At 44.9% G+C, this 14902-nt stretch overlaps 1 protein-coding gene across 1 annotated transcript in view; it reads right to left on the bottom strand.

Annotated features, from left to right (window-relative positions):
- Nucleotides 1-14902, bottom strand: part of rasal2 (RAS protein activator like 2) — a 45863-nt gene that overhangs the window by 12166 nt on the left and 18795 nt on the right. The window contains 2 exon segments of the mRNA XM_053438547.1: nucleotides 7610-7722; nucleotides 9743-9849. Coding sequence (XP_053294522.1) covers nucleotides 7610-7722; nucleotides 9743-9849 — 220 coding nt within the window.

Raw genomic sequence — 14902 nt, 5'->3', positions numbered from 1 at the left:
GAAGAGAGGAAGACAGGAAGACAGGAAGAAAGGAAGAAAGGAAGAAAGGAAGACAGGATGACAGGAAGAAAGGAAGAAAGGAAGACAGGAAGACAGGAAGACAGGAATATAGGATGACAGGATGACAGGAAGACAGGAAGAAAGGAAGAAAGGAAGAAAGGAAGACAGGAAGACAGGAAGACAGGAAGACAGGAAGAAAGGAAGAAAGGAAGAGAGGATGACAGGAAGAAAGGAAGAAAGGAAGACAGGATGACAGGAAGACAGGATGACAGGAAGAAAGGAAGACAGGAAGACAGGAAGAAAGGAAGAAAGGAAGACAGGAAGACAGGATGACAGGATGACAGGATGACAGGAAGACAGGATGAGAGGATGATAGGAAGACAGGAATACAGGATGACAGGAAGAGAGGAAGACAGGAAGAAAGGAAGAAAGGAAGACAGGAAGAAAGGAAGAAAGGAAGAAAGGATGACAGGAAGACAGGATGACAGGATGAGAGGATGACAGGAAGACAGGAATACAGGATGACAGGAAGACAGAAAGACAGGAAGAAAGGAAGACAGGAAGAGAGGATGACAGGAAGACAGGAAGACAGGAAGAAAGGAAGAAAGGAAGAAAGGAAGACAGGAAGACAGGAAGAAAGGAAAAAAGGAAGACAGGAACAGAGGATGACAGGAACAGAGGATGACAGGAAGAGAGGAAGACAGGAAGACAGGAAGACAGGAAGAAAGGAAGAAAGGAAGAAAGGAAGACAGGATGACAGGAAGACAGGATGACAGGATGAGAGGATGACAGGAAGACAGGAATACAGGATGAGAGGATGACAGGAAGACAGGATGACAGGATGACAGAAAGACAGGAAGACAGGATGACAGGATGACAGGATGACAGGAAGACAGGAATACAGGATGACAGGAAGACAGAAAGACAGGAAGAAAGGAAGACAGGAAGAGAGGATGACAGGAAGAGAGGAAGACAGGAAGAAAGGAAGAAAGGAAGAAAGGAAGACAGGATGACAGGATGACAGGATGACAGGAAGAAAGGAAGACAGGAAGACAGGAAGACAGGAATATAGGATGACAGGATGACAGAAAGACAGGAAGAAAGGAAGAAAGGAAGACAGGAAGACAGGAAGAAAGGAAGAAAGGAAGACAGGAAGACAGGAAGAAAGGAAGAAAGTAAGAAAGGAAGACAGGATGACAGGAAGACAGGATGACAGGATGACAGGAAGACAGAAAGACAGGAAGACAGGAAGAGAGGATGACAGGAAGAAAGGAAGAAAGGAAGACAGGAAGACAGGAAGAAAGGAAGAAAGGAAGACAGGAAGACAGGAAGAAAGGAAGAAAGGAAGACAGGATGACAGGATGACAGGATGACAGGAAGACAGGATGACAGGATGACAGGATGACAGGAAGACAGGATGACAGGAAGACAGGAAGACAGGAAGACAGGAAGACAGGATGACAGGAAGACAGGATGACAGGATGACAGGAAGACAGGAAGACAGGAAGACAGGAAGACAGGATGACAGGATGACAGGATGACAGGAATACAGGATGACAGGAAGACAGGAAGACAGGAAGACAGGAAGACAGGATGACAGGATGACAGGAAGACAGGAATACAGGATGACAGGAAGACAGGAAGACAGGAAGACAGTATGACAGGAAGACAGGATGACAGGATGACAGGTAGACAGGAAGACAGGATGACAGGAAGACAGGAAGACAGGAAGACAGGAAGACAGGATGACAGGAAGACAGGATGACAGGATGACAGGATGAGAGGAATACAGGATGACAGGAAGACAGGAATACAGGATGACAGGAAGACAGAAAGACAGGAAGAAAGGAAGACAGGAAGAGAGGATGACAGGAAGAGAGGAAGACAGGAAGACAGGAAGAAAGGAAGAAAGGAAGAAAGGAAGAAAGGAAGACAGGATGACAGGAAGAAAGGAAGAAAGGAAGACAGGAAGACAGGAAGACAGGAATATAGGATGACAGGATGACAGGAAGACAGGAAGAAAGGAAGAAAGGAAGAAAGGAAGACAGGAAGACAGGAAGACAGGAAGAAAGGAAGAAAGGAAGAGAGGATGACAGGAAGAAAGGAAGAAAGGAAGACAGGATGACAGGAAGACAGGATGACAGGAAGAAAGGAAGACAGGAAGACAGGAAGAAAGGAAGAAAGGAAGACAGGAAGACAGGATGACAGGAAGACAGGATGACAGGATGAGAGGAATACAGGATGACAGGAAGACAGGAAGACAGGATGACAGGAAGACAGGAATACAGGATGACAGGAAGACAGGAAGACAGGAAGACAGGAAGACAGGATGACAGGAAGACAGGATGACAGGATGACAGGTAGACAGGAAGACAGGATGACAGGAAGACAGGAAGACAGGAAGACAGGAAGACAGGATGACAGGAAGACAGGATGACAGGATGACAGGATGAGAGGAATACAGGATGACAGGAAGACAGGAATACAGGATGACAGGAAGACAGAAAGACAGGAAGAAAGGAAGACAGGAAGAGAGGATGACAGGAAGAGAGGAAGACAGGAAGACAGGAAGAAAGGAAGAAAGGAAGAAAGGAAGAAAGGAAGACAGGAAGACAGGATGAGAGGATGATAGGAAGACAGGAATACAGGATGACAGGAAGAGAGGAAGACAGGAAGAAAGGAAGAAAGGAAGACAGGAAGAAAGGAAGAAAGGAAGAAAGGATGACAGGAAGACAGGATGACAGGAAGACAGGAAGACAGGAAGAAAGGAAGAAAGGAAGAAAGGAAGACAGGAAGACAGGAAGAAAGGAAAAAAGGAAGACAGGAACAGAGGATGACAGGAACAGAGGATGACAGGAAGAGAGGAAGACAGGAAGACAGGAAGACAGGAAGAAAGGAAGAAAGGAAGACAGGATGACAGGAAGACAGGATGACAGGATGAGAGGATGACAGGAAGACAGGAATACAGGATGAGAGGATGACAGGAAGACAGGATGACAGGATGACAGAAAGACAGGAAGACAGGATGACAGGATGACAGGAAGACAGGAATACAGGATGACAGGAAGACAGAAAGACAGGAAGAAAGGAAGACAGGAAGAGAGGATGACAGGAAGAGAGGAAGACAGGAAGAAAGGAAGAAAGGAAGAAAGGAAGACAGGATGACAGGATGACAGGATGACAGGAAGAAAGGAAGACAGGAAGACAGGAAGACAGGAATATAGGATGACAGGATGACAGAAAGACAGGAAGAAAGGAAGAAAGGAAGACAGGAAGACAGGAAGAAAGGAAGAAAGGAAGACAGGAAGACAGGAAGAAAGGAAGAAAGTAAGAAAGGAAGACAGGATGACAGGAAGACAGGATGACAGGATGACAGGAAGACAGAAAGACAGGAAGACAGGAAGAGAGGATGACAGGAAGAAAGGAAGAAAGGAAGACAGGAAGACAGGAAGAAAGGAAGAAAGGAAGACAGGAAGACAGGAAGAAAGGAAGAAAGGAAGACAGGATGACAGGATGACAGGATGACAGGAAGACAGGATGACAGGATGACAGGATGACAGGAAGACAGGATGAGAGGATGATAGGAAGACAGGAAGAGAGGATGACAGGAAGAGAGGAAGACAGGAAGACAGGAAGAAAGGAAGAAAGGAAGACAGGAAGAAAGGAAGAAAGGAAGAAAGGATGACAGGATGACAGGAAGACAGGATGACAGGATGAGAGGATGACAGGAAGACAGAAAGACAGGAAGAAAGGAAGACAGGAAGAGAGGATGACAGGAAGAGAGGAAGACAGGAAGAAAGGAAGAAAGGAAGAAAGGAAGACAGGATGACAGGATGACAGGATGACAGGAAGAAAGGAAGACAGGAAGACAGGAATATAGGATGACAGGATGACAGAAAGACAGGAAGAAAGGAAGAAAGGAAGACAGGAAGACAGGAAGAAAGGAAGAAAGGAAGACAGGAAGACAGGAAGAAAGGAAGAAAGTAAGAAAGGAAGACAGGATGACAGGAAGACAGGATGACAGGAAGACAGAAAGACAGGAAGACAGGAAGAGAGGATGACAGGAAGAAAGGAAGAAAGGAAGACAGGAAGACAGGAAGAAAGGAAGAAAGGAAGACAGGAAGACAGGAAGAAAGGAAGAAAGGAAGACAGGATGACAGGATGACAGGATGACAGGAAGACAGGATGACAGGATGACAGGATGACAGGAAGACAGGATGAGAGGATGATAGGAAGACAGGAAGAGAGGATGACAGGAAGAGAGGAAGACAGGAAGACAGGAAGAAAGGAAGAAAGGAAGACAGGAAGAAAGGAAGAAAGGAAGAAAGGATGACAGGATGACAGGAAGACAGGATGACAGGATGAGAGGATGACAGGAAGACAGGAAGAGGATGACAGGAAGAGAGGAAGACAGGAAGAAAGGAAGAAAGGAAGACAGGAAGAAAGGAAGAAAGGAATACAGGATGACAGGAAGACAGAAAGACAGGAAGAAAGGAAGACAGGAAGAAAGGATGACAGGAAGAGAGGATGACAGGAAGAGAGGAAGACAGGAAGAAAGGAAGAAAGGAAGACAGGAAGAAAGGAAGAAAGGAAGACAGGATGACAGGATGACAGGAAGAAAGGAAGACAGGAAGACAGGAAGACAGGAATATAGGATGACAGGAAGACAGGATGACAGGATGACAGAAAGACAGGAAGACAGGATGACAGGATGACAGGAAGAAAGGAAGACAGGAAGACAGGAAGACAGGAATATAGGATGACAGGAAGACAGGATGACAGGATGACAGAAAGACAGGAAGACAGGATGACAGGATGACAGGATGACAGAAAGACAGGAAGACAGGATGACAGGATGACAGGATTACAGGAAGACAGGATGACAGGATGACAGGAAGACAGGAAGAAAGGAAGAAAGGATGACAGGATGACAGGATGACAGGAAGACAGGAAGAAAGGAAGAAAGGAAGACAGGATGACAGGATGACAGGAAGAAAGGAAGAAAGGAAGACAGGAAGACAGGATGACAGGATGACAGAAAGACAGGAAGACAGGATGACAGGATGACAGGAAGACAGGAAGAAAGGAAGAAAGGATGACAGGATGACAGGATGACAGGAAGACAGGAAGAAAGGAAGAAAGGAAGACAGGATGACAGGATGACAGGAAGAAAGGAAGAAAGGAAGACAGGAAGACAGGATGACAGGATGACAGAAAGACAGGAAGACAGGATGACAGGATGACAGGAAGACAGGAAGAAAGGAAGAAAGGATGACAGGATGACAGGATGACAGGAAGACAGGAAGAAAGGAAGACAGGAAGACAGGATGACAGGATGACAGGAAGACAGGATGACAGGAAGACAGGATGACAGGAAGGGCTGGTCTCCTGCATTAGGACAGAAACCTGATCCAGTCAGAGGAAGCACTTACTGACCACACACACAGACACACAGACACAGTGAAGAAGCAGGGCGTCATGACAGCGCACAAACGTAAAGCTAAAAACATCGCCCCCTTGTGGCTGGCTGCAGTAATGGGCATTAACCTCCTCCATGTTAGCAGATGGGACATGGCAAGAACTTAAAAAATCAAAGTAGACGTTAAATTAATGTTTCAATAAACCGAAACGCAACCGACCCACACACACACCTACACACACACACACACACACCTACACCTACCTGAACCCCAGTGTTTTGGAGAGCTGAGCTCGTTGAGCTCTTCGGAGGAGAGAGGACGAACCGTCCATCAGGAGTTAGGACTCAGAGCTGACTGAGAGAGGGGCTGTGTGTGTGTGTGTCTGTGTGTGTGTGTGTGTGTGTGTGTGTGTGTGTGTGTGTGTGTGTGTGTGTGTGTGTGTGTGTGTGTGTTTGTGTGTGTGTAAAGCATTATCCTGCTGTCCAGCTGGCTGACATTCTGTCGACTATAAAGCTCTACACTTACCACCCTCATTGCATCAATATACTCTCAGACACACACACACACTCATTCTCATTTCATCAGTGTGTTCAGTGGAGACAGGATTAGCCTAGCTTAGCACAAAGACTGGAGGCAGCAGGAAACTATTAGCCTATGTGAAATGAAAGAGTAAAATGAACTGTAACTCTCTGATGTTTTTTAACATCAGCAAATGAACTGTGTTTAAAATCCATCAGACTGGAATCACGGAGAACTGCAACGTCATCACTGTTTCTGACACAAGAGTCCTGCAGCCACTCGTCCAGTCAAAACACATCCAGTGCTGGACTGAGTAATGGAGCGAGGAGGAGGCGGAGGAGGAGGAGGAGGAGGAGGAGGAGGAGGCGGAGGAGGAGGAGGAGGAGGAGGAGAAAACCACCGCTTGAAAACAGGAGGCTGACGGATCATTAAGGAAACAGACTGACCAGAAACAGAAGGAATCGGAGGCAGGAAATGAAATTTGAATGTGACAGAGCCGTCACCGCTCAGAGTCACTGAACCTCACAAACAAACTGCAGCTTGTGAGACTTCACCTTGAACAGAACAGAGATTCTTAACAGAGCATCTTCATCCTTGTCATGGTCACGGATCATTAAACAGAACTCTACTGGACCAGAATATAATTTATCATCATTAATGAGGAAAAGACGAAGGAAAGCTAGATGGACGGTGGATGGAGAGACAGGATGGGGTCAATGTCAAGGGAGACTATGAGGAGATCAAGGTCGGGGACTAGGTTGAGGACAAAGACGTGGCTGAGGATGAGGAGGGTTCAGTGTGTAGTGTTGGAGCTGTGATGTGCAGGACTATGGACCGGCCTCTTTAGACTATTTCACTGTTAACAACAACAACATAAGTTTCTGTTTTCATGAAGCTCATCACATCAACTTCAGCTGATCCACAATGAAACAACCTTCACCTGTAACAGACACGCAGCCGACACGCAGCCGAAACGCAGCAGACACGCAGCAGACACGCAGCCGACACTCAGCCGACACATAGCCGACACGCAGCAGACACGCAGCAGACACGCAGCAGACACGCAGCCGACACGCAGCCGACACGCAGCCGACACGCAGCCGACACGCAGCCGACACGCAGCAGACACGCAGCAGACACGCAGCAGACACCCAGCAGACACGCAGCCGACACGCAGCCGACACGCAGCAGACACGCAGCAGACACGCAGCAGACACGCAGCCGACACCCAGCAGACACGCAGACGACACGCAGCAGACACGCAGCAGACACCCAGCAGACACGCAGCCGACACTCAGCCGACACATAGCCGACACGCAGCCGACACGCAGCAGACACGCAGCAGACACGCAGCAGACACGCAGCCGACACGCAGCCGACACGCAGCCGACACGCAGCCGACACGCAGCCGACACGCAGCAGACACGCAGCCGACACGCAGCAGACACGCAGCCGACACGCAGCCGACACGCAGCCGACACGCAGCAGACACGCAGCAGACACTCAGCCGACACGCAGCCGACACGCAGCAGACACGCAGCAGACACGCAGCCGACACACAGCCGACACGCAGCCGACACGCAGCAGACACGCAGCAGACACGCAGCCGACACGCAGCCGACACTTGGTGCTTGGTGCAGGACGAGTTGCAGACGGATGGAGGAGGTTACCTGTCGGGCTCGGGGGGGCGGAGCGAGGGCAGTTTGAAGCTGGTGTTTCTGTCCAGCTTGGTTTGACTCTTCGTCCTCTTGATGGAGCCTTTGAGACGTTTACTGAAAAAACCCTGAAAGGTGAAAACAAAAGACAGAGACATATCAGAGAGCTTAAGGGATGAAGAGGAGGCCAATCCCTCCTCCTCTTCCTCAGGAATGGAAAGCCATGAGGATGAAGAGATAACTGCTGCAGCGAGTCCTCGGACTGACTGAGAGTCTCAACTTCACTGTCCACAGAGCTTTCACTGAGCTGAGGTGAGGAAGACGAACTGGCTGAGGACAAACCACGGCTTCACTAAAAACATCAGGGTTCAACAATTTGGTGAATGATAAGTTCGTCCACGTTTGGAACCAGGTCGACCAGCTGCTAGAGGACTTTTCAAACATTTGATTCAGAGCAGAACAATATTGGCAAATGGTAAAAGTCGAATGTACAAGACTGTGTAGTTTTAAGAGTGGAGGAACTACACATCCCATAATCCTTTGTGGATGATCCTTTCCCACGACTTCCAGCTCCTTTTGAACTTATACATTTCGTTAATATAGTATTGTTATATATTGTAGTTTGTGTCTTTTATGTTTGTATGTAGTGTTCATAAAGTGTAGTAACTCAGTGAGCTCCACCAATCAGAGATGCTGCCCTTACACCTGAGGATTGTGGGTAGTGTTCTCCCCATGACGTCGTGTATAAAACACGTTTTTCTTAAAGAGCAGTAGATAATATACAGACTTGTGGCTTCTACAGGAGAATATGTTCACAGATGGGAACAATTCACAGTAGACTGGTTCAACTCAACAAACCAGTGACCAGTGTAACTTATTGAACCTGAACCACTTTCCATCACAGCGCCTCCCTCAGGTCAAACACTGACATGTACTCCAGTGATGACTCTTCACGCTGAGCTCAGTCAGCTGATCGTCTTGTATGATCACGGGTTCGACCAATGACAGACAGTCTGCGGTCACATGACTACACTGCTTCTAACCTCAATGATCAAAGTCTGGAGCAATCACATCCTTCCTGACAAGAAAGTGTCGGGCAGAGGAAGTGAGCGGCCTCGTTTCCTGAGATATTAATATCCCCCCGCCCCCTCCTCCCCCCCACCCTCCCTGCAGACTCACTGGTTCCATTCAACCTTCAGAATAAAGTTCCTGCCACAGACTCACACACTTCAACACGTCTCCATAGGCCCACTTCGTTTAACACGTGTCCATCACAGCTATCCATCGTGATTACATCCATCAACACAATGACCACTGCTTCACGTCCGTGTTCAGAGGATCAGCTGACATCCAGGCTGTATGAACTCCCAGCATGCACTCGAGTTCCCGGCACAAAGGAACACTGACGACCTCTGAGCTGACGTACAAACAAATGAAAAAGATGAAATGTTCCTCCAGAACATCTTCACTTCTGCTCGAGATGACTTCATCTTTAGGACGCCCCTCGTTCTTCTTAAGGAACCTTCATTTAGTTTTACCTTTCCCTGAGCGTCTGTTCTCTGTAACTCTGGTGAGCGGGTTCCATCTCCTGTGAGAACAACTGACTGAGAGTCACAGACTGTCACAACCAGCTGCAGCTGAAGAGTGAAGCTGAACTGAGATCAGTTACAAACACTCTGAAGTTATTAAAAAACAGAGTTTATCTTCAAGATTCAGCAGGAAACTGTGAAACATGAAGAATTCTGATCAGGGTTTGGTGGATTTGTTACAGCTGCAGCGCTTCAGGTTCAGGAAGCAGAGGATCATGGGTAATATCCAGTGGGACTCAAAGTCCAGCAGTTAATCATGTGTGACCACAGGGGGCAGTGTTGCTCACATAGTGTTGATTTAAAAGAGCAGCAAAGTTCAGACCAGCTCGTTCTGTCTCATGAACAAACTCTTCAGTTCAGTCTGCAGCTAAACATCAGGTGTGAAAGGTTCCTCAGACCAGAGGAGGTGTTCTGAACCAGGTGATCAAACTGAACCATGGTTCGGTTTGTTTGCAGAGTGAAAACACTTCATTAGTAACTTGAACATCTCACAATAAACATCTACAGCCTCCATTGTTCACATGACTCTGCTGATTAAGACAGTGTGTGTGTTGCTGACCGGAACTTTAAAAGGTGACGAGTTTGGATTGTCGACGGCGACGGTCTTCTCTGAACTCCCCGGGCCGGAGATGCTCCTCCTCCTCGGAGATCGCTCCGAAGACACCTCTGTGGAGACAGAGACAGACAGAGAGACAGAGAGTTAAACCAAAACAGCATCTTCCTCCTCTGAAACCACTTCATCATCTCCATCATCTTCAGTGGGCGTCAGACTGAGGCAGACGGACAGAGGACGTGCTGGAAATAGACAAGATGGAGGACGTATGGACGGAGGAGATGTATTTCACCTCAGGATCTTCAGTCCTGAGGTTTCGAACCTGTTTGTTTTAGTTCTCAAACTGATCTTCTGTGTTGGAGCCATTTTTATATTTGAAACAAGAGCAGAAACTTTTATGATCAGATCAGGATGCTGAAAGTTTCACAACAAAACAAAACTTTACCACTAGTTGTCACAAATGAGTTTCCTGACTGGAACATAGAGAAACTGAAAGAGTGACCACTGGGGGGCGGTAATACAGTCACTGATCCTCTTTATATACAGTCACTGATCCTCTTTATATACAGTCACTGATCCTCTTTATATACAGTCACTGATCCTCTTTATATACAGTCACTGATCCTCTTTATATACAGTCACTGATCCTCTTTATATACAGTCACTGATCCTCTTTATATACAGTCACTGATCCTCATACAGTCACTGATCCTCTTTATATACCATCACTGATCATCTTTATATACAGTCACTGATCCTCTTTATATACCATCACTGATCATCTTTATATACAGTCACTGATCCTCTTTATATACAGTCACTGATCCTCTTTATATACAGTCAATGATCATCTTTATATACAGTCACTGATCATCTGTATATACAGTCACTGATCCTCTTTATATACAGTCACTGATCATCTGTATATACAGTCACTGATCATCTTTATATACAGTCGTTGATCCTCTTTATATACAGTCACTGATCATCTTTATATACAGTCACTGATCCTCTTTATATACAGTCACTGATCATCTGTATATACAGTCACTGATCCTCTTTATATACAGTCACTGATCCTCTTTATATACAGTCACTGATCATCTGTATATACAGTCACTGATCCTCTTTATATACAGTCACTGATCATCTGTATATACAGTCACTGATCATCTTTATATACAGTCACTGATCCTCATACAGTCACTGATCCTCTTTATATACAGTCACTGATCATCTGTATATACAGTCACTGATCATCTGTATATACAGTCACTGATCATCTGTATATACAGTCACTGATCCTCTTTATATACAGTCACTGATCCTCTTTATATACAGTCACTGATCATCTGTATATACAGTCACTGATCATCTGTATATACAGTCACTGATCCTCTTTATATACAGTCACTGATCATCTGTATATACAGTCACTGATCCTCTTTATATACAGTCACTGATCATCTGTATATACAGTCACTGATCCTCTTTATATACAGTCACTGATCATCTTTATATACAGTCACTGATCATCTTTATATACAGTCACTGATCCTCTTTATATACAGTCACTGATCCTCATACAGTCACTGATCATCTTTATATAGTCACTGATCATCTTTATATACAGTCACTGATCCTCTTTATATACAGTCACTGATCATCTTTATATACAGTCACTGATCATCTTTATATACAGTAACTGATCATCTTTATATACAGTCACTGATCCTCATACAGTCACTGATCCTCTTTATATACAGTCACTGATCATCTGTATATACAGTCACTGATCCTCTTTATATACAGTCACTGATCCTCTTTATATACAGTCACTGATCATCTGTATATACAGTCACTGATCCTCTTTATATACAGTCACTGATCATCTGTATATACAGTCACTGATCCTCTTTATATACAGTCACTGATCCTCTTTATATACAGTCACTGATCATCTTTATATACAGTCACTGATCATCTTTATATACAGTAACTGATCATCTTTATATACAGTCACTGATCCTCATACAGTCACTGATCCTCTTTATATACAGTAACTGATCGTCTTTATATACAGTCACTGATCATCTGTATATACAGTCACTGATCCTCTTTATATACAGTCACTGATCGTCTTTATATACAGTCACTGATCATCTTTATATACAGTCACTGATCCTCATACAGTCACTGATCCTCTTTATATACAGTCACTGATCATCTGTATATACAGTCACTGATCCTCTTTATATACAGTCACTGATCCTCTTTATATACAGTCACTGATCATCTGTATATACAGTCACTGATCCTCTTTATATACAGTCACTGATCATCTGTATATACAGTCACTGATCCTCTTTATATACAGTCACTGATCATCTGTATATACAGTCACTGATCCTCTTTATATACAGTCACTGATCATCTTTATATACAGTCACTGATCCTCATACAGTCACTGATCCTCTTTATATACAGTCACTGATCCTCATACAGTCACTGATCCTCTTTATATACAGTAACTGATCGTCTTTATATACAGTCACTGATCATCTGTATATACAGTCACTGATCCTCTTTATATACAGTCACTGATCATCTTTATATACAGTCACTGATCCTCTTTATATACAGTCACTGATCCTCTTTATATACAGTCACTGATCATCTTTATATACAGTCACTGATCCTCTTTATATACAGTCACTGATCCTCTTTATATACAGTCACTGATCTTCTTTATATACAGTCACTGATCCTCTTTATATACAGTCACTGATCCTCTTTATATACAGTCACTGATCTTCTTTATATACAGTCACTGATCCTCTTTATATACAGTCACTGATCATCTTTATATACAGTCACTGATCCTCTTTATATACAGTCACTGATCCTCTTTATATACAGTCACTGATCTTCTTTATATACAGTCACTGATCCTCTTTATATACAGTCACTGATCCTCTTTATATACAGTCACTGATCTTCTTTATATACAGTCACTGATCCTCTTTATATACAGTCACTGATCATCTTTATATACAGTCACTGATCCTCTTTATATACAGTCACTGATCCTCTTTATATACAGTCACTGATCCTCTTTATATACAGTCACTGATCCTCTTTATATACAGTCACTGATCTTCTTTATATACAGTCACTGATCCTCTTTATATACAGTCACTGATCTTCTTTATATACAGTCACTGATCCTCTTTATATACAGTCACTGATCTTCTTTATATACAGTCACTGATCATCTTTATATACAGTCACTGATCCTCTTTATATAGTCACTGATCTTCTTTATATACAGTCACTGATCTTCTTTATATACAGTCACTGATCATCTTTATATACAGTCACTGATCTTCTTTATATACAGTCACTGATCCTCTTTATATACAGTCACTGATCATCTTTATATAGTCACTGATCTTCTTTATATACAGTCACTGATAGGAATCATTTCATTAAGAAGATGATTTGAACATCTGGTTTTTATTTTGAACTTTATAAAAACGTCATGAGGTCTGCAGCAGTAAATGTGTTTTTTCTTCTTTTCACATTCTAATGAAAACATTCACACACACACACACACACACGGGTCAGATGTGAATCAGCGGCTTCACTCACACTGACCCAGGATCTGCAGTGACATCACACATGACGCTTCATGAGAACACAAACATCCTGCTGCTCGGCCTCACTGAACATTCGCCACAGGAACACAGCACTCAGCAGTTATCTGCTGGATCAAGTTCCAACTGCAGCTACGTGCACACTTCATGCACGTGCACGTAGCGCTGTACGGAAGCTGGGACAAACTTTCATGCACCCCCCCCCAGTAATAGAAAAAGAGGAATGAGGTCGACCACCATCGCTCCTCTTTCACCGCCAAGACAAAGTTGATGCAGCATGAAGTCAGGTACAACAAGTCACATGACATGAAACACAGAGAGGGGGGGGGGGGGGGGGGGGGGGGGGGTGAGAGAGGAGACAATACCTCGATCGCAGCTGTTCCCCATCATCTGAGGAGAGGACACACACACATACACACACACACAGGGTCAGACGGGATTGGCCGGAGCAGCCACCACCTGTCAGCCAATGAGATTAAGCTGCAAACGTCCGTCTTCGTCCTGTGAGCATCCTCAACTGTGGCGTCCCCCCCCCCCAGCCTGCCTCTCCCTCCTCAGCACCGCATCCTTCATCCGTCCTGCTCTCCCATCTCTGCCCTTCTCTCTCTCTGTCTCTCCCTCTATCTGTCTCTACCTCTCTTTCTCTCTCCGTCTCTGTCCCTCTGTATCTCTCTCTCTCCCTCTACCTCTCTCTCTCTCTCCCTTTCCTCTGTCTGTCTCTCTCTCTCTCTGTATCTCTCTCTCTCTCCCTTTCTCTGTCTCTACCTCTCTCTCTCTCTCTCTCTCCCTCTCTCTAATAGTGCCGAGTTTTTACCGCATTTACTCAATCAATTGCTCCAACTACACTGTTCTGCTTTCTCTCTCTCCCTCTGTCTCTCGCTCCTCCCAGCTGACTGATATAGGACACAACTCTGGAGGCTTCAACTAATAACTGTGTGTGTGTGTGTGTGTGTGTGTGTGTGTGTGTGTATGTGTATGTGTATGTGTGTGTGTGTGTGTGTGTGTGTACGTGTGTGTTTGTGTGTGTGTCATCATCTGCTGTTCACACAAATGTAAATATCATCACATCAACAGAGCTTATGATGATTTCATCAGTGACTTTAAAACATATCAAACTCTATATAAAGACCACCAGTGATTATATACACAGAATTACTTTCTCTGTATAAATGTTGGAGTTAGCAGCTCTGCTGAGAGAACAGAGGCACGGTTCCCCCTGCTGGTCACACAGAGCATGACACCCTGAAGTGGTTCATCGATGCTGAGTCACAGCGCTCCCTCCACAGTGAGACTCAGTTCTTTTTCTCTTTACAGCAGGAAGCCGTTGAACAGGATCATTCACAATGCTTTATGGGATGTGTAGTTCCTTCACTTCAAAATAATCATCTACAGAGTCAGGTACCTTTGCCTTTTTTCAATTGTGAACTAATATCATCCTCCTCATCCTCATCCTCCTCCTCCTCCTCATCCTCATCCTCATCCTCCTCATCCTCATCCTCATCCTCCTCAT

The sequence above is a fragment of the Pleuronectes platessa genome, chromosome 13 (assembly GCF_947347685.1).
Source record: "Pleuronectes platessa chromosome 13, fPlePla1.1, whole genome shotgun sequence".
NCBI lineage: Eukaryota > Metazoa > Chordata > Actinopteri > Pleuronectiformes > Pleuronectidae > Pleuronectes > Pleuronectes platessa.
The sequence above is the reverse complement of the archived record's forward strand: the minus strand, read 5'-3'. Positions and strand labels throughout refer to the sequence as shown.